This window comes from Neolamprologus multifasciatus, chromosome 16 (genome assembly GCF_963576455.1).
Source record: "Neolamprologus multifasciatus chromosome 16, fNeoMul1.2, whole genome shotgun sequence".
NCBI lineage: Eukaryota > Metazoa > Chordata > Actinopteri > Cichliformes > Cichlidae > Neolamprologus > Neolamprologus multifasciatus.
The window spans coordinates 30,405,071-30,424,499 of record NC_140454.1 but is presented as its reverse complement, the minus strand read 5'-3'; the positions used below and the strand labels follow the sequence as shown (position 1 = coordinate 30,424,499).

Genomic DNA, 19,429 nt, shown 5'->3' with positions numbered 1-19,429 from the left:
GCACAAAAAGTAAACAGTAGCCTAAGGTTGTGTCTGGCTGGAAATTAGAAGCTGTAGCCAAATGAGTCTCCACAAGCAGCAGAAAATAGAGATTGGGGAAGAATCCCCTGGGGCTGCTTGATAAAAAAATTAAACCTCAAACTTGCAGGTAACGATAACAGCAGTAACTCAACAGGGTGGGTGATTACATCAGATTGCAAACTGTATCTACAGAAGACTTAATATTGACATTTGGATGGTATTGTCTGAGTGAAATGACAATAGCCAAAGGGTTACAGAGCACCACACTAACCACGGGACAGTAGGAAATGAGAAACAGACTGGATTCAGGCTCTGCATCACATCACACATGATATATTGACATTCGTGTAATAAAGGTCATTCTAAACTTGGCAACAGTACAGAAACTTTTCCTTTACTCATTAAAGATTTCTTTGTTATAGACTTTACATAGACTTAAACAGAACACCAAGTCATTTCTTATAACTTTTTAAAACACAAAAAGCAGCTATGACTTTTTGGCACAGCCATCCAAGCATACAGACTGGTCTGTTTGCCTTTGCCTTAAGAGCAAAGGCAGAGGAGAGCAAAGTAATTTGACTAACTGTAATAAGGGCACAGGAGGAAGACTTTAATGTCTGAGTCAGAGGAAAAAGCTTTTTAGCAGTGAAGACTTGGAGGATTCTGCAAGTCATCATGCTGCACCTTCAAAGGAACATTACATATATACAGATAAGGCATTCCTGTAGTCCATGCATTCATTTATTCACCTAGTTTCATCTCAATGGCACGGTCCTCCGTCACAAATGTTGCAAATTATTTTATTCCTGTATTGGTCAGTCTGGTATTTCCGGTATTCCTAAATAGTTCGTGAATAAGAGCTCAGAAGAATTTTCTCTCTCTCTTCTGCTCTTGCCTGCAATTAAAAACAAAACAAGTGATTGCTTTCTTTTTGCGTTTGAATTTTTAACAGAGCAAATAGACGGAAAAAAAAAATACCCAGGGGGGATCTGAATGTGATTACATTCGGTTATCTCTCGATCTTCTCAACACAATTACGTGTCATTCATTAAACAAATATTGAGCAGGCAGCTCATAAATGTGTTGTTTGGCCACGCTGTAGTCGAATGGGCTCTGCACTTTGGGTTTTTAGCCTAAAGTCATCACTTATTTTTAATTTAGGCATTTGTGGTTAATAGACCCCAGAAAACAAGCGTGTTATTTGGTGCTGTAGCTATGAGGAGTGTGCAGTGTCACAAACTAATGAACCACTGAACATTAGTTCAAATCGCTGAAAGCTTTTTGTGTCAAAGCAGTCTGTAGATTAATGGCTTTAGAAACTATTTTATGTGTCATACAGCAGAAATATGATTCAGTTACCACATCTGCAGAAGCACCAAACTGCCTTCTTATAATAATTTAATGCAACTGGACGTTGATATCATCTGCTGGTTGTGAACACACCGACTGTGTTCGCTTATGTGTGATGTTGTGTTTTGCAGGTGACTGGCTGGCTGGAATACCACCGCACTCCTTCTCCTTCTGAGGACATCCTACTGCTGGACCACCAGTTTTTCCTCCCCCAGCATGGAGCCAACAAAAGTCCAGTCAGAGGGTGGCCTCAATGTCACCCTGACCATCCGCCTCCTCATGCATGGAAAAGTAAGTGAGCACAGTGATTGAGTGAGTGCTATATTGACTGTTAGGAAGGCTGAAAAGTGAGAGACATGCAGAGGGATTTATTTCTTCATTTCAAGATCCTTTCAGTGATGAATCAGGTGCCAGTTTTTACATGGCCTCTCTTCCTAAACCTTTCATCTGATTTTAATGAAGTTGTATTCAGATGAATTGGAATTGTACAAATTGTGCAATGAAATTGCTAACTTTCAAATCGTTTCTCTATTTGTCCTGTTAACCTCAACGCTGACATTAGACTTGACTGTCCTAGTAGCAGGACATCTTTAAATTAAAAAATTTCATTATATGTCACAACCTGCTGTAATTCATAGGACTTGCATCATAGTGGTGCCTTACATTTTTAAATAATTAAATTAAGTAAGCTGGTTTGTGGAGACATCTGCAGACATATACCAAAACATCTATATGTCACAATATTCAGGATAGTTGATGAAAAAGAGAGAAATTACAAAATATTTTTAATTGTTTACCACACTTAGTTCCACTTTACTGTCAAGGTGTGTGCTGTGGCAGGCGGCAGGCAGGATGTAGGACCTAAATGCAAGACTCGTACATGGAATGAGAAAACTTTCCACAAAAATAAATTTCACAACAAACAAACTAAATCCTCAAACAAGAAAACTAAACTGGACACTAAAAAATAAGGTCTGAGAACTAGAGTTTCTTCAGGAACACAAAGGCAGAAACACAACACTGTGAGGGCACAACAAAGCGCAAATGGAACACAGGGCTTAAATGCACAGTCAGGACAACGAGAGGATGGGGAACAGGTGGGAACACATCTGGGACAAATGAGACATAACGAGACGAATGAAGCAAAGCAGAGTACATTGGCAAAGGCCACAGACTGTCAAAGTGAAACAGGATGCATAACGCAGAGATACAGACTTGACACTGAGACATAGAAACATGACAGATTCTGGAACAGCAGGAACATGAAGCACAGAGACAAAAGTAACAAGACGTGGGACACAGGGAAGACATAAAGACAGAAAACTAAGACTAAGCATAGAACACAGAGAGAACAGAAACAGAACAGAAACCTAGAAACCAGGAACTGTAAATATAATACAAAACAGAAAACCATCATTCAAAGAGTATAACCTAACCCAAAAAACACAAACACTAGGTCACCAGACCCGGTGCCTTGACATTTACTATTAGTTCTTTGTGACTAATATTCTCCATAAAGTACCAACAACAGCACAAAAATAAACAATTGTGGCCCACAGACCAGCGGTTCCATATACTGTTGATACTGCTAACATGTAGACGTGGGTTTAAAAAACTCCTACTAACTCCTACTCCTACTAAACTCCGCCTACTAACCAACAGGGGCTAAAAAAAATCCTGCTAACGTGAACTACCAAAAGCCACCAAATGGTAAACAAAAAAAGTACTTTAAATGTTAAAAAGTAGAGAACTATTGTATATTAGCATCCTGGAGGCCTAGGGGTTGAGGTATTGAGTAGCATCAACATTCAAGTCCAGATAGCCATCTTTGTTGTTCGTAATTACCAGTCTCCTTCCTCCCTCAGTTCCGTCCATCCATCTACTTGTCTAATACAGACTTTAAAGTTCTGATGCTGGTCTATAAAGCTCTGAATGGTTTAGGACCAAAATACATCAGTGACCTCCTGACCCAGTATGAACCTTCCAGATCCCTCAGGTCATCTGGATCCGGTCTTTTATCAGTTCCCAGAGTCAGAACCAGACACGGAGAAGCTGCATTCAGCTTTTATGCTCCATATATCTGGAACAAACTCCCAGAAAACCTCAGATCAGCTGAAACACTCAGTTTATTTAAATCCAGGTTGAAGACTCGCTTATTCTCAGCTGCATTTAAATAAAGCACCAAATCCACACTTAAGCTTAAATTTCAAAACTTACATTTTAACTACTGATTTTATCTACTGTTCTGATTTTATCTGTTTTGATTTTATATACTGTTATGTTTGTTTGTTTGTTAATTAGTTAGTTAGTTAGTTTGCTTGTTTTAATCTATTTTAAATCATGCTTTTTATTTGTTTTTGTTTCTAATGTCGCTGTAAAGCACTTTGAATCACTTTACAAATAAACTTGCCTTGCCTTGCCTTGCCTAATAAAGGCCCAAAGTGCTTGAAAAATGACTGGTGGGCATTGAGTTTGAAAGATGCTTAGGAAGTGCCAATAAAATCTGCAATTTGTCCCATTATGGAAACCGTTAGAGCCAACAATAGCTTTGCTTTGACAACAGTCTAGATCAGCTTCACTGAAAGTACAACAGCAGCATATGCTGTTTCCACTTACTGTACACAGCATTAACTCATATTATGTAAGATCAACAAAATAAGCTAATGGCAGTAGATGTATTTTGCCTTCCCACACCAAAGTCCAGCTTTGCTCTACTTTTACCTTTCTTTACTGTGGGGTTATGTAAGCAAGCTTCACTGAGGTTCAAAGGCCTTTGTAGACTTCAGGCCTTTAAGACTGAAAATCTCCTGCTGTGTGTTTCTCTGCTGCTGACTCAGCTCCGCGTGTTCTTGTTCGCCCTTAGTATTTTCAGATTTCCCAGGGCATGGTGTATAATGTATTAATGGGAACCAACTTTTTAGCAGTTCTTATTTTTTAGACACATGTGTACCATCCTCACTCCTTTCTACTCTTTAAGTGGCCATCAGAATTAGTTTGTGTTCACCTGGTTTTATAAAGAATGCTGTATTATCATGGCTCTTGCTTTCCATCCCCCACCTCTTGTGCTTTACTTTGTAAATAATATCTGTATGCAATGACCATTACTTTCTTGTCAGTGTAGAGTTTGTAAAAAAGCAGATTTCTACTTGTCTAGAACTGTATGAACGTTACATAACAGCAGCTCAGTTACAAGTTTGCTTCAAGCTAGGCAGCTAGAAAACCCGCAGCACACGTGCGTAGCTGATAATGCTGGTAGATTCTGCAGGACAAGGAATGAAGCTCACATCTTCTCCTTGCCTGGTGTGCCAAGCAGCCTGTGAATGGCCGTGCAGGTCAGCCTGCATGACTGCTTATGTAAAAGCCAGTGACCCTGTGACTGTTTGAATAACCCCACATCCTGGCAGGGACATAACCACAGCAGCCACAAGGGAGGATTTTGGCAGGATTACCCACGTCCTTTCTCCACAGCAGTGAAGCCCTCAAATTGAGAAACCATTGGGTTACATTGGGTATTGGAGCATTTTCATCATTATCTATTGAGGGCAGGCAACCCTCCAGCATCCTGTTACACTTTCAAATGACTTTTTTCCCCTTTTGTGATGCCCAGAAAATAGTTCTTGGTAGGCTCATCTCTGTGTCCCTGAAGCTGGAGTGGAGTGGCACAGGTGCCATTCTCCTTTCTCCCTCTGAGAAGAAGTTTATATGAGTATAAGTCATTCAAGAAGCTTGCACCTCAGCCATGTTTGTAATTCCAGGCAGTTATTACGAGATAACGTGACCAAACACACATCTAAAAGAATGTATTTCAGTTGTTAGTGGGACAATATAGGAAGACAGATAAAGAATCCCCCCTCCAATATGATTAAAAAAGGCTTTGATGATGAGCAGGTGACTTAGCCTGAAAATATGGTTTAAACCTTTTTTCCCCTGCAGGTTATACTTGTATTAATAATAATAATGGATTGGATTTATATAGCGCTTTTCAAGGCACCCAAAGTGCTTTACAATGCCACTATTCATTCGCTCACTGGTGGAAGCAAGCTACAGTTGTAGCCACAGCTGCCCTGGGGCAGACTGACAGAAGCAAGGCTGCCATATCGCGCCATCGGCCCCTCTGGCCAACACCAGTAGGGTAAAGTGCCTTGCCCAAGGACACAACGACCAGGACAGAGAGCCCAGGGATCGAACCGGCGACCCTCTGGTTACAGATACGCTTCCCAACCCCCTGAGCCACGGTTGCCCCTAAAATTAAATGTAGGGAAAGTTCCACTTCATTACAACCACATGAATGAATGCAATTGTAATTTGATTTACTTTAAGAAGAAAAAACAATATAGTTAATGCAACAGGGCTGGATGGGTAATCTAATGCACTTCTGGGACAATGAGTCAATGCAACGGCCCTACAAGCACAGACAGCAGCTCGTTGGTTCATTTGGTTTAGAGCTGGCACTGACCATTACAACTGAAACTTGTTTTGTTTATGAGTATATTGTCAGAAAGTTCGTTTTGGAGTGTAATTTAATGTAGCACTTGATAAATATAAATGATTCTTATAGGGTAGAACCTGGCGCTGTGAACTGAAACTGCCTGCAGCTTTAACGTCACAGTAGACGTAACCCTCGCACTTTCTGAGGAGAGGTCGGGGGGTGTTGACGCTTGCAGCCAGCGCTGCCTCTGTGCCCTTTACCAGCTGCGCCACCCCAAACCCATAAAGAGTGATTCAACAAGCATGGAAAGTCTGACCCTGAACATGCTTGTCTTCATGTCTTGACACAGTTTTTACACCCTGTTCAGTAAAAACAGAAACAAACAATTGAAAAGTACATATTTAAACAAATAAATATGTTTATTTTCTTCACTTTTTCTTCTTGTGTTTTCATGTTACAGGAGGTTGGAAGTATAATTGGAAAGGTATGTATTTTCATCAGATTACTCATTTTCATGATTATGGAAAGATTCTGATTTACTTTGATGTACAAATGTACTTTTTTTCAGAAAGGAGAAACAGTAAAAAAGATGCGAGAAGAGGTGAGTTTGAATATAAAAAAAAATTAGCAAAAATATTTATTACCCTCCCGCCCATCGCACCCCCCGAGCAAGTCACTAAAGATCACAATGAAATACCAGGCGAAGTTAACTTTGTAATGCATGATTCAAATTTGCTCAGGATCTGTTTGAATAATTAAGGTTTCTTATCACCGCCACTGAAAATGAAAAGTAGTTGCTGGTCTTCCAGAGTGGAGCGCGAATCAATATTTCTGAGGGCAACTGTCCAGAGAGGATTGTTACCATCACCGGACCAACGGACACCATCTTCAAGGCTTTTGCTATGATCGCCTACAAATTTGAGGAGGTATGATCAGTCTGCACACAATCAAAACGTACTCATTTTGTATTTCAATTCACCTTTTGCAAACATTCAGCTTTCTTTATGTACACACATTTTTCCTGCAAGCGTGGATTTCTCGCTTTGAGATAAAGATCTGTCTGCAAACACAATCTCAGTGTTTGTATTTAGATAAAACCAAGCCAGACTTTTCTCACAGAGCTCGTATACATAGACATATACAGTACACCTGCAAAGGGAACCTGTATCACTGAACAGTATGAGGTGAATTTTCAGCTATCTTTCTGCTCATGTTGTCTTTGATGCGTCTCCTCTTGCTGGTGCTGTGTAAGTACTGTGACTGGAACTTGTAAGAGGAGACTGACTGCTGAGTTCTCAGTGATCTGTGTAAAATGTGCCGTGCCAGTAGGCTGGGTGTTTACAGGAGGGCGCATTCAGCGAGCGGAGGAGATGAAAATACCCAAGGAAAATTTAAAACAAGTGTGTTTTTGCAGGTCATTTTGCACCACCTTTGAAGTCTGGAAGTTTATTTGGACATTCATTTCCGAGACAGTTAACATCACGAATGTCTCGGTGTCACATCAAGAAAACATTACCCTTACAAGATAAAATACTTGCTACTTTTGTCGTTGTTTTCCAGGACATAATCAATTCCATGAGCAACAGTCCAGCAACCAGCAAGCCTCCTGTCACCTTAAGGCTTGTTGTGCCAGCCAGCCAGTGTGGCTCCCTCATAGGGAAAGGAGGCTCCAAAATCAAAGAAATGAGAGAGGTGTGTGAAACATTTTTCTGAACAACCTACTAATTATGTTAATAATGTTTATTATTATTGTTTATTATTATCAAACAGAACATTTACAGACAAATAGTTTTATTTTACAGGCTTACATTCTTCATGAGTAAATAAATATTAGATATTTGAAAATTAATGAATAGTTTAACTAAACTGTGTCATTTTTCCTAAATAATTAACTGTAGGCTTGTTTTTATTTTATTATGTGTTACTTAATACATTATTAATGAAATATCTGGAACGTTCAGCAGCAGTTATGACCCCCCAGCTACAGGACATTTAGCGAGTTCAGCTGTTCTTTTAAAAAAACAGGACAACATTTCAGGCCTTAATGCTAGAAAGCCTCAGAAGAGGAGATACAGTTTGACAGGCAGCTGAGCAGGACTCAAAGTTTGGATGATGCCATCTTGAGGTATATACCTTCACAAGGCCATCATAGCACCATCTGCACAGTATCGCTATAAAAATTTGTTAAGACATGTCACTAAACCAGAAAATTGCCCAACCCCTGTTGCTGGTGCTTGAGGCAAAGTCAGTGCATTTTGTATTCTGGGTGGCAGGAACATTTATTTCAAAATTTGATGCGAAGCAGTCTGATAATTGTTGAGCTACTTCAGTCTGGATCAAAGTGTTGGACCGACCAAATACCATTGCTATCGCTAGAGCCACACTGCTAGTGTGTCTAAAAACGAAGTAAATATTAAATAAAATATCAACAAACCTTTAAAAATGCCAGGTGACAGTACAGGGAAGCAAATGACATTTGCTGTTAACTCACTTGAATTGTCTGTGTGCTATACAGTTCCCTGTACAGAGCCAGACGTTTTGTGCAGGTCTAACTTTTAACTGTGTGTTTAATGCATTCTCTATTGCATTACAAAAACTGTCACGAGTCTTTAGATAGAAAACTAACGTGATTTTAAACTCAGACGTCTTAATTGTGCTGTGGCTCGTCTGCTCTGTCTGAGCAGCAGGATTTTAATTACAGTCAACTGCCGTAGTGCCACTCCTCAGTTTATCCACTGTCTGAAAAAGCACTGTTTTAGCGCCTCTCCCTTTAAGCCACCTCTGCTTTTAAGCCAAATTTCTTCTGATTGGCTTCCCCTCACAAACAGAATGCGTAAAAATCAGGTGGGCGGGGCTTCTGTGCTCACAGCCAGGCTATTTTAGGGACTTCTGCTCGCTGAGACGTCTTACATGTCAAAGAATGGAAAACACTGAAAAACTGTGAAGCCTGCACTTTTGACCCACAGGAAACTTTGATCCTACTCTTGGACCCAGTGATGGATACTCAAATTAGTTTATATATGACAAAAAAAGCTATTATAAAAGTTTGAACCATTTTATGTATTTTACAGTTTTGCACAAGTGTCATTAATTCACAGTCAGTATCATGAACACTAGCATTTAATAGCATATCAAAGCTACATTCCCAGTCATGATTTTGTAGGTGGGTAGATTACAGCTGTTGCACATAAAGTTATCTCTCTACAGATAAATTTTAACAAATTTTAACATCCGATTATCCAAAAATAGCAACTTTTTTGGCAGTGGTTTTAAAAGTGGTGCAATTAGAGATAATTATGAATAGCTGGTGGACACTAATGGTGGAGCAGTGCATCCAAAAAGTCTCCGAAATGCGTCAGCTGTAGTCTATGCTTGTTCCCCAGTGATGTAACAGACACTACACAGTGGCTGAATGAGTGAGTGGGTGAAGTGTGGGAGGATGCTTCATTATTGCCTTTTTGATGGAAGCTGAAAAAAAGAAGACGTGGAGACAAAATACAGCCATGAAGGCAACATGTTTTGACCCCAGGTGGATATGTGGCAATTGAAGGCAATAGTAAAGGATAAGCTAAACATCCAAATTGCCATGGTGCTCTTATAGAGGCTGAAACGGAGTCTATCATACAGCCTGCACCTTGAGTACTTGAAGTACCTTTCAATTTTAATTTCCCTGCCAAAGTAAGTGCCAGCCTGAATGTGTTACAAATAAATTTCTGTCAACATCATCAAGCCCCTCAGAGTCCCTTCCTCTGCTCCAGTCCACAGGGGCCCAGGTCCAGGTAGCAGGCGACATGCTGCCCAACTCCACAGAACGTGCAGTGACAATCTCTGGGACCCCAGAAGCCATCATCCAGTGTGTCCGACAGATCTGTGTGGTTATGCTGGAGGTAAAGTATGTACAGATTTAGCAAAACGACTCTAGTTTAAGTGCCAATATGACTTACTATACAGCCTCAGAGAAATGTATTGAACAGACAGAGTGTGCGTTGCATTGCCCTTCTGGCTAGACCTATAGCGTGCCTCTTTAAGAATTTATATTTAGTGCTTGTGCTCGTAAAGCACATTTTCTAAGAAATTGATTTTTGAATGGTTAGAACTACCTGGCAATTGTTGTCCATAAATGTCAACTTGACAGGCAACCGGCTCGTGCTATTAAGGTGCCCAGAAGGGTCTACATGCATACATTTTCTATTATGCTGAAAGTGAGAAATTGTTTGCAGCGTAGCAAAACAGACTGCAATTTAAATCATTCTGATGCAATTTAGAGGGAGAAATCTGTAATTATCGATCATTTTTGTGCATTAGTATCCTACTGAACTGTCAGGGAAACAGTAACACCATTACTTTGTCTGGATATTGTATCTGAAGTGGATACTCCTGCTGCTGCAGCACAGCAGCTACAGTGGAAATTTGATTAAGCCCTTTCCCCCGTCTTGAATAGTCTTGTTGCTGATGCACGGCATGAATCAATAACTTGGTGTCATTATAGTAAGTTCGCAAACTGGAAATCCCCTTCCTTCTCATTCCTCATGGCTCAGAAAAAATAAGGTGATGCATTTACACAGCAGTGCTTGAAGACTAAAGACATTTTCTTTGTGAAAACTCTAACGTTTCTCTCAGCAAGACACTTTATTGCCTCAGAATAATTCCTCTGCTTTTCTGCAGTAAAGCACTTTGGAAAATATGATTATATATGTGAATTGATAGGTGGGTGGATGCTATCCCGCTTCATATGCATTACACTGCACACAGTGATACACCAAGTCAAAAAATATTACAGTATTTTACAGAACTGTTCACTCTCTGCTTTTTCTTTTCTAGGTTTTATTAACAAAAAAAAAAAAAAAAAGAGCACATCAGTACCACTAAATATACACATTAAATAATAAGCTACAACCACCATTTAGCTAGTGTAGCTTAGCATAACAACTCTAAAGACGGGGAACAAAAGCTAACAAGAGGCAACAAAACAGAAACTAGCATCACCTTGTAGCCACTTTTGCCAAAATAATGGAGTTTACTTGCTATATGTGGGACTAGGTTTTGGGAAAATTTCCTTGGTACAATAATGAACTGATTTTAATCTTTTCACTTAGCATGCTCAATTCTTGTGCAGATATGAGTTTGACGCACTTACATGTGCAATTATCCTGCTTTAGACTAACTCTGACTTTCCTTTCTCCTAGTCCCCACCAAAAGGTGCCACTATCCCTTACCGCCCAAAGCCCACCTCCACCCCTGTCATTTTTTCTGGTGGCCAGGTAAGTGCTGAACTAGCTTTAGCTTGTTAGTTTGTGCCTACAGCCAACTTGAGACTTTTGCTGCAGCATCAGCATCACTGCCTCTTTAGTGCAAGCTTCTGTTAACTTTTATTCGCACACTTGCGATTTCTGCAACTCTGTCTCATAAAAATAAATTTTATATAAGACTAAACTATATTATTTAGCAGATTTAGGTGCAGCATATTAGCTGGTTGTATCGTATTTTTTAAATGACATTTAGAAACTTGTAAGGATGTGGTTGGGGTGACTGATGTACAAATCTAATAATACAAATAAGACACAATTAAGTACTTTTATATTGATCAACTACTACTGTGTTAAACTACCTAATAATTGTTCCTTTTGCATAGAAAAGAGAGAAATTGGTTCTGACAAGGATGATTGCCACAAAAATTCCAGCATTAGTTGTTTTATATTGGGGAAGCAGCTTCAGTAAATATAGGAGTTTTATTCCTGTAGTAATTTCTATCTGGTTGCTTGGCTTTTGTAGCAGTAGGAACCTCTCAGTCAGAACTAGCACTGTGTGAATGTGGCTTATATTTGACTGACTTACATTTAAATGATCTTGCATTTGTGCAAATGATAAATGCTCAATTTTATTAGTTTGATTGGGTGCACCTAGCTGGTACCCAGTTAGACCACTTGTTGGTGTCAGAACTGCCTTATTTAATGTCTTGGATTCAACAAGGTTACTGGAGACATTCCTCAGAGATTTTGGTCCACATTGACACGATAGCATCAGTTATTGCAGATTCTTCTCCAACACATCCATGATGTGAACCTCCTGTTCCATCACACCCCACATGTGCTCAATTGGATCGGGACTGTGGATGTCAATTGCGTAGCCAATTCACTGACATATTCAAAAAACATTTTGAGTCGGCTTGAGTTTTATCACGTGGTGTGGTATCCTGCTGAAAGCAGGCTGGGGTGTTTAGAATCAGAATCAGAAAGGGTTTTATTGCCAAATGTTGAGCAGGTTTACAACATTAGGAAATTGCTGCGGTACTTAGTGCAAACATGCTGTCATATAACGCTTAAATAGACATAAAAATAAGAATTAAAACAAGCCTTACTGGCTACTAAGGGGCCTAAAGTGTGCCAGAAATATCCTCCGCACCATTATACCACGAACAGCAAAAGAAGTGTTGATACAGTGCAGGATGGAACCATGTTTCCATTTTGCTAATTTCAAATTCTGACCCCACCAACTGAAAGTCAAAGCAGAAATCTGGACTCGTTGAGCCCAGCAATGGTTTTCCAATCTTATGTTGTTCACTTTTGATAAATCTATGTGAATTGTAGCCTCGGCTTCCTGGTTTTTAGTTGACAGGAATGGCACGCTGTCTGCTGCTGTAACCCATCTGCTTTAAGGTTCATGCTATGTATTCAGAGATGATCCTCTCCATACCTTGGTTGTTACAAGTAGTTATTTAAGCTACTGTGACTTTACTGTTAACTTTAAAGTAATCTGGCCAGTCTTTTCTCCTCCATTTTCACTCATCTAACTGCTGCTCTCTGGATACTTTCTCTTTTTTGGACTCCGGAAACCCTTAGAGATAGTTCTGTGGGAAAGCCCTAGCCAATCAGCAGTTTCTGAAATACTCAGACCAGCCTGCCTGGCACCAACAACCATTCCACATTCAAATTCACTGGTCTTGACCATGTCTACATGCCTAAGTGCATTGAGTTGTTGCCATGTGAATTTTCCGATTTAATATATGTATTAACAAGCAGCTGGTGTACCTAACAGGTGTACCTAAAAAAAGTGGCTGGTGAGTGCATTTTGGCTGGACAGTCATTGTTGTTTGAGTGCACCGGATAGTGAAAGAGGGAAGCAGGGACGGTAGTGGCACCATAATGTGTGAATCAGTAACAATGGCATTAATGTCAACAAGAATGCTGGGTGCATACTAATGTCTGTCCAGCCATATCCATAAGTTAATTGCAGATTTGGACTAAAACCTGTTGAATGGATTTTAAAACTTAGCAAACAAGAGATACGGTGGAGGAACAGAGCACATAAGAACTTGTAATGACTCCAATTTTCCTTTTGTCTGGGAATAATCATCATCACTGGGTGTTAAATGGAAAAAAAACCCCACACATCTGAAGCCTTTAGAAAACGACTTACACGAGTCTGATTTAGAAAAAAACAAAACAAAAAAAACATGCACAGACAGAAATGCAAAAACATCTGTCCAAAATAAGGTAATTCAGTTGACTAATATGCTATGTTTAACGTTAGTATATACATACACAGTCTAGACTGGGATTTGAATGATTACTCACCTGAGACTGAGGCAGCTATTTTGTTTATACAGTTGAATCCATGAATTAAAGATGAAACAGGAGAACCAAAAATGAGGAGTCATAAAGCAGCACTAAGTTGCATTGGCAGCCCTCAGCAAATGCGCTTTATGGACATTATGAAACATTTTCTGCCAGTCATCGGATATATTTTATTGTATTTTTGGACTTCCAAGACTTGGATGTCATTGCACTTCATCTACATATAATAAGCTTTTTCTGATACTGCTTTGAATATGCTAACACTTAAGTGGATCTTCAATTAATGTTAGTTAATGTCATTGCTAATGATGCATAAGATTAAGTGAATCATCACTTTAATGTCATTACTACCAGAAACACATACCAAAATTTATAATCGGTATTATATGTAATATATACATTATATATAGTACATAGACAGATAATAAGGAAAAGCAATATTCAGTTGTGGTCAGAAGTTTACATATATTCATCCTGGGCATGAAGGTCAAGGTTATTTTGTGTTTTTAATGATTTTTTTTTTTTTTTTTTACTGTTTTTCATCCAGTGTGGAATGATTGCACAGTATATATCTTTAATGACATTTTAATTGAATGTAAGTTTGAAACAGGGTCAAAAATATTTACACTGGGTCAAATATATAACTACACCACTAACTAATATTTGGTTAAATATTAGTGGAAGTTGCACATCAGCTAGACACTTTTGGAAGCCATGAGCAAGTTTCTGACATAATGTTAAACTGAGGTAACGTTTAAGGTGAAGGTAGTCCTCCTTCATTGTTTCATCCACTTTGCGGAATGCACCACTACCAAAAGTAGAAAAACTGTTCCAGAGCATGATCCCATCAAAGCCCAAAATGATGATGATGCTCATGCCCAAGGTGAGTGTTTGTAAGTGACTGAAAGGCTTTTTGAAAGTGTTTGAAAGTGTACAAGCTGATTTGTTCTTCATTTTATTTTTTTCCCCCCTCTGATACTGAAGTCTGATTTTTCTTCTCTGTTTTACCTTTCCAGGCCTACACAATTCAGGGACAGTACGCCATACCACACCCAGATGTAAGTTCTTAGTCTCTTTTTAAAAATTTAATTTTGAAACAAACCTGTGTTGTTTCGTATATAAAGAGCAGACATTTGATTAGATGTACACATCAGTTCTTATGAGATAAGCTATAAAGCCCTTCCACTTTCAGAACCACTGGCTGTCTACAGTTTAAGGTTTTATTGTGGCTGAACTACCAGAAAGATCTGGTCGATAACAAGCCAGTGGCTCCTGGTGTTAACGATCAAGGCAAAGACAGTAATGGCAGTTTTGATGTAGACAGCTCTTTAATTCCAGTGGACCATATAGTCTCCATTAATAATCTGCCTTCATCTGTCCTTGTCGTAAGAGCATCTCAAGAGCTACCTTGTGTCAGATCCACTAATTCAAAGTTGGGCAATGATTGATGCCAGTGGAGGTGGTGGTTGACGGTACAATCACTCAAGTACGGGCATGACATCCTCTTCCTCCCTCATTAAAACTCCTCTTAAAAGGAGAGGAAGCCTTTAAAGTATCGGCCTTCCCTTATTCCTGAAGGAAATGATATACAGCAGCGGATGGACATCCTGTGACCATACTGGCTGGGAGAGCAGGTGCTCTTGCAGTCATATGAGTTCTCTGAGTGTGAGTCAGAACTGCCATTTAGAAAGACATGTGGTAATTAAGAGGGCAATAAAAATTATTTCCTGCAGTTAATGTTAATGTGCTCACCAGTGGGGCCACATTTTCAAAATCACTATGTTAAAATAAAGAAACGGGTAGAACAGAAAGGAAAATATCAAATTATCTAATAGATTCCATCTCCACGACAGACAATCATCCTCTCTCTGTATCTCTTTTTCTCTTACTTTTTATCCTCCACCACCCCGTGCCATGGCCTCCTTTTCCTCACCGTTTCTTCACTCTAGTTTTGGTTGGCTTCATTTGTTGGTGTGACCTGTGTAACAGTAACCTCTTAGTTCTACTTTCCCTCCTAACCCTTCAGCAGTTGACCAAGCTCCACCAGTTGGCTATGCAGCAAACCCCCTTTACCCCTCTCGGACAGACCACCCCTGCTTTCCCTGGTACGTACCCACGAGGCCCGATAGATACTTCCTTCTCTTTGCATCCAGAGAAACATTTTTCTCTTTCCCTACCTTGCACCTTATCTCTATTTTGGCACAGCATGTCTTGGCCCCTAGAGTTTCTATCTTTCTTTGATTTGTCCATGTATGTTTTTTTTTCTTGGATATGTCTGATATTTTGCCACTGAGAGGAAAAAAATGCCTTCGGGCTTCACTTTAAAATGATGTATTCCAAACTGCATTATCTCTTGGAAACAGGGCAAATTGTTTATGCTGTTGACTTTCCTTTAAGGAGGGAAACTCTAATGCCACAGGCCCGATTCTACCATAATAATTGTACCTCTAGCTCTTTTATAGCTCTTGGTGTTTATATTAGCCTATGTGCATCGCAACCTCTGCATCTGTGCAGTTGATCAAATGAAGGTCTCATGAGTACGTTTTTATCCAAAAGCCTTAACTATAATGAATGCAGAAATGCAAACTTAGCATTTTGAGATCAAAAAAGGTCACCGATGGGATTTATGTGGATTCAAGGCTTTTGGGAGTAGTCCGGGTGGATAAGAAACATCTGTAGTTCACCTCTGTGGAATGCATATTTCAGTCTAGCAAGGTTGTAGGTTATTGGTTTGGCTTTTCTTTTCTTCCATATTTTATTTTATTTTTATCAAATTCTAACTTGTTGGGAAAATAAATAAACAGGTCGGCAAAACTCTTGAAATTGAGTGTGAACTTTTGAGACAAGTATTCTGGGCTGAGATAAAACAGAATATCAGGATATTTTATGAGGCCTGGTGACCCAAAGCACAGGGAGAACATGCAGACGCCACACAAAAAGGCCATGTGCTGGTTTGTTGCAGTTTCAACACCAAAACACTAGTTGGTGGTGGAGTTTCTCTCTTTGACCTAGCGGCGAAAGAAGACGTGGACAGTACCGTGAAACAACAGCACTGAACGGGCTAATCACATTCATTGTGTTGAGTCAACGTTGCATTTCTTGTGAGATGCATGTCAAGTTACGGTGAAGGGTTTCACAAAGGTTTGGAGTTATGATTAATCACACTTAAGCCACCATGCTACTTTTATTCCATTTAAATCCACATATCAAGTTCTGGATTTTTTGATAACTCAAATAACGTTGTCTCCCCTCATCGGTCGCTCCTCTGATCTCAAAGAGTGAAATAAACCTAATGGGTGAAACGAAGAGCAACGGAGTGAAGCTAGTCAGACTGTAAATAACAAAACAATGAGTCTTACATGGCGCTGAGATAAGGCAGGGGGAAATCACGCTGAGGGTGTAGATGTAAGAAACCAATTACACGGCTGATATACAGCATTAGCAAATAAGCAGCTATAACCTGATTTCCATTATATGCTGTTTTCTGGAGTTTGACTTAGGTGCATTCGATTCACACTTCTATTGATTCCTCGTGTGTTTTACGTAGGGTCATCTATCCCGTGGTGGTTGTTAGATTTTATTTCATGGCAGCTGTATATCTTTTCATTTTGTTACCTGAGCAGCCACACAGCATTCTCTCGTTTTCTTTTTTTGACCCTTACTGTGCCTGTCTGCATAGCTGTACATGGAATGAGTAACTGATTAAACAAAGTTCATGATCCCCCTTCTGAATGTGTTTCCTTTTCTCTCCAAGCAGGACATTTAATTTAAGATATATGTAATTTGGGTAATATGTTTTTTATTTCTTTCCCTTAATAAATATAAATTAAATAATCAACAGCAGCTAAAAAAAAATTCTAGTGGCTGCACTTTACTAGGCATTACTCGTAGTGCCTTGATTAATATGAAGCCAGAAAAAACAGGGTAGTTTATTTTAACTCAGCTGACCTGCTGCTAGGTGGATGTGCTACCTTTGATAAAAAAAAAAAAAAAGTTCCTTTTAGAGATGAACTCTGCTAAAGTATTGAAATTGCAATGTCTTTTCTTATAATGTCCGCGGTGCAGGTTTGGATGCCAGTCCACCAGCCAGCACCCATGAACTCACCATTCCTAATGATGTAAGTAATGCTGGAAAGGTTTCACGAGACATCAATTTCAAGAATACAGTCATGTGGAAAATTAAGCAAACTCCACGATTTTGTAGCTTGTAGAACCAACTTAAAGTAATCATTTTCTTAATGACATAAGGCTTTTTACAACATTTGTAAAAGTCATTGACGTGTGCAGGCATTTGTTTATGCACAGCTCTCTTAAGGTCCCACAGCATTTCACTCAGGTCTGCACTTTTCACTGGGTCATTTAAACACCTTGAATCCTTTATTTTTCAGCCATTCTCTCTTAGATGTGCTAATGTGTTTGGGATCATTGTCCTTCTGAAAAAGTCAGTTTTGGCCAAATTAACGGTCGAATTAATGACTTGAAGTTGCACAGGTCCTGTGGCTGCAAAATAAGCCCAAATCATTACTGCTCTACTACCGTGGAGTAGTCTTGAGTAGAGTAGGTAGTCTTAGGAGCTTGACAAGAAGACAACTGCATATCTTTAAGGTTGTTGAAAAGTTTGAAAGTTTAACAAACTTAAAAAGGTCCTTTTGCCTTCTTTCCAAGCTCCTGAGATCACTTGGTATGAGGCGTTTGTGCTGGTATGCTGTTTTTCGCCAGATGAAATTGCAAAAATCTCCAATTTGGTCTCATCTGTCCTAATGAAACTGTTCCAGAAGTCTTGTGGTTTGTTCAGATGTAACTTTTCAAACCTAAGCTGTACTATCCTATGCAGTCCTATGAAAACTTTTTTAAAATAATAATATATATGTTTAAATATATTATGTAAAATATGTAGTATTTTTAGAAGAGATAAATTGATCTAACTATTTTATGTAAATTTAATAGAAAGGATTACTGTCTATTTGTAAATATATAGAAATAATGATTGCACTGAGATGCCATCTTTTTAAAACTGTAAGTGTTATAAAGAAGAAATGATGATCCTGCAAAGCTTACTTCTTACTGTTGGCCCAACAGAATGACCCTACATGCTGCTGACCATGCCATCATTACTCAACCTTTCTGAAATTAAACTCATAAATTTCATAAGCCATTACGCTTCCATTTTTAATTAAATCTAGTTGGCATTTTGTATAAATATTGTAAGACAGCACAGTGATTGCTTTGCTTCAGATTCAAAGACTTTTGCTTTTTCCCCACAGTTAATAGGGTGCATTATTGGACGCCAGGGCACCAAAATAAATGAGATTCGACAGATGTCTGGGGCGCAGATCAAAATTGCAAATGCCATGGAGGGCTCATCAGAGCGTCAGATTACCATCACAGGGACCCCCGCTAACATCAGCCTGGCCCAGTATCTCATCAATGCCAGGTAACCTTTCAACTCTGCTGGGCTCAAACACAACATTAAAGATAAAAGTAACATCTGAATGAGCATGCTCATAGTGAAGATCCAAGAAAGCTTCTCTCTCTGATTGGGCTATTTAGAATAAAAGGAGGTCGCTGACAAGTTTACTTTTGACACTGAGACTTTGATGAGTCACCAGGAAATGCAAAATATAAAGAAAAAAAGAAAATCTCCCCCCCCCCCCCCCCCCCCATTTCCCTTAGTTGTTCCTTTTGACTTTCGTTCTTTACATCTAACCAAGTGTAGACATTAAAATGCAGTAAGTTTCTGGGAGAACACTCTTTGCAAGTAAGTGGCTCACGGGAGCAAGGCCAGCTACTGGAACAAGTAAGCTGTGCCTTTGAACAGAATCTGCAGATTAGTAAATTGGATGATCAATAAATGAATCATCAAATGTGCAATGCTTACTTCAGTTCACAAAGTTGGCCGACACAAGAAGGTATACAATCTCTGCAAGCTTAATTTAGAGATATAACTGCTGTAAGACTGTGTTTTTGCACATAAGCTGTCAGTGTAATTAAATAAAAAGAAAATGACTCCAAGACAGTTACATCTAAATCCCATGCAGGACTAAAGAGCAGGGGC

The 19,429-nt window shown here is 39.3% G+C and overlaps 1 protein-coding gene and 1 long non-coding RNA gene across 11 annotated transcripts in view; one reads left to right on the top strand and one right to left on the bottom strand.

The window, feature by feature from the left end:
• pcbp3 (poly(rC) binding protein 3) overlaps nucleotides 1-19,429 on the top strand; it is an 86,645-nt gene that overhangs the window by 62,304 nt on the left and 4,912 nt on the right. For 4 of the 10 annotated variants that reach the window (XM_085136567.1, XM_085136562.1, XM_085136563.1 and 1 more), the window contains 11 exons: nucleotides 1,503-1,662; nucleotides 6,261-6,284; nucleotides 6,369-6,401; nucleotides 6,595-6,726; nucleotides 7,361-7,492; nucleotides 9,559-9,687; nucleotides 10,987-11,061; nucleotides 14,391-14,432; nucleotides 15,401-15,479; nucleotides 17,440-17,492; nucleotides 18,639-18,808. In XM_085136567.1, the coding sequence (XP_084992693.1) occupies nucleotides 1,588-1,662; nucleotides 6,261-6,284; nucleotides 6,369-6,401; nucleotides 6,595-6,726; nucleotides 7,361-7,492; nucleotides 9,559-9,687; nucleotides 10,987-11,061; nucleotides 14,391-14,432; nucleotides 15,401-15,479; nucleotides 17,440-17,492; nucleotides 18,639-18,808 (944 nt within the window). In that variant the 5' untranslated portion in view covers nucleotides 1,503-1,587. Of the gene's footprint in view, nucleotides 1-1,502; nucleotides 1,663-6,260; nucleotides 6,285-6,368; nucleotides 6,402-6,594; nucleotides 6,727-7,360; nucleotides 7,493-9,558; nucleotides 9,688-10,986; nucleotides 11,062-14,390; nucleotides 14,433-15,400; nucleotides 15,480-17,439; nucleotides 17,493-18,638; nucleotides 18,813-19,429 lie in introns of those variants that run through there. The other 6 variants (XM_085136570.1, XM_085136568.1, XM_085136569.1 and 3 more) reach the window with 4 other exon arrangements.
• LOC146501062 (uncharacterized) lies at nucleotides 1,597-6,253 on the bottom strand. The gene is made up of 3 exons (XR_014869989.1): nucleotides 2,169-6,253; nucleotides 1,929-1,959; nucleotides 1,597-1,711 (listed from the first exon to the last, which is right to left on the bottom strand). It is a non-coding gene; the product is annotated as an uncharacterized LOC146501062 (long non-coding RNA).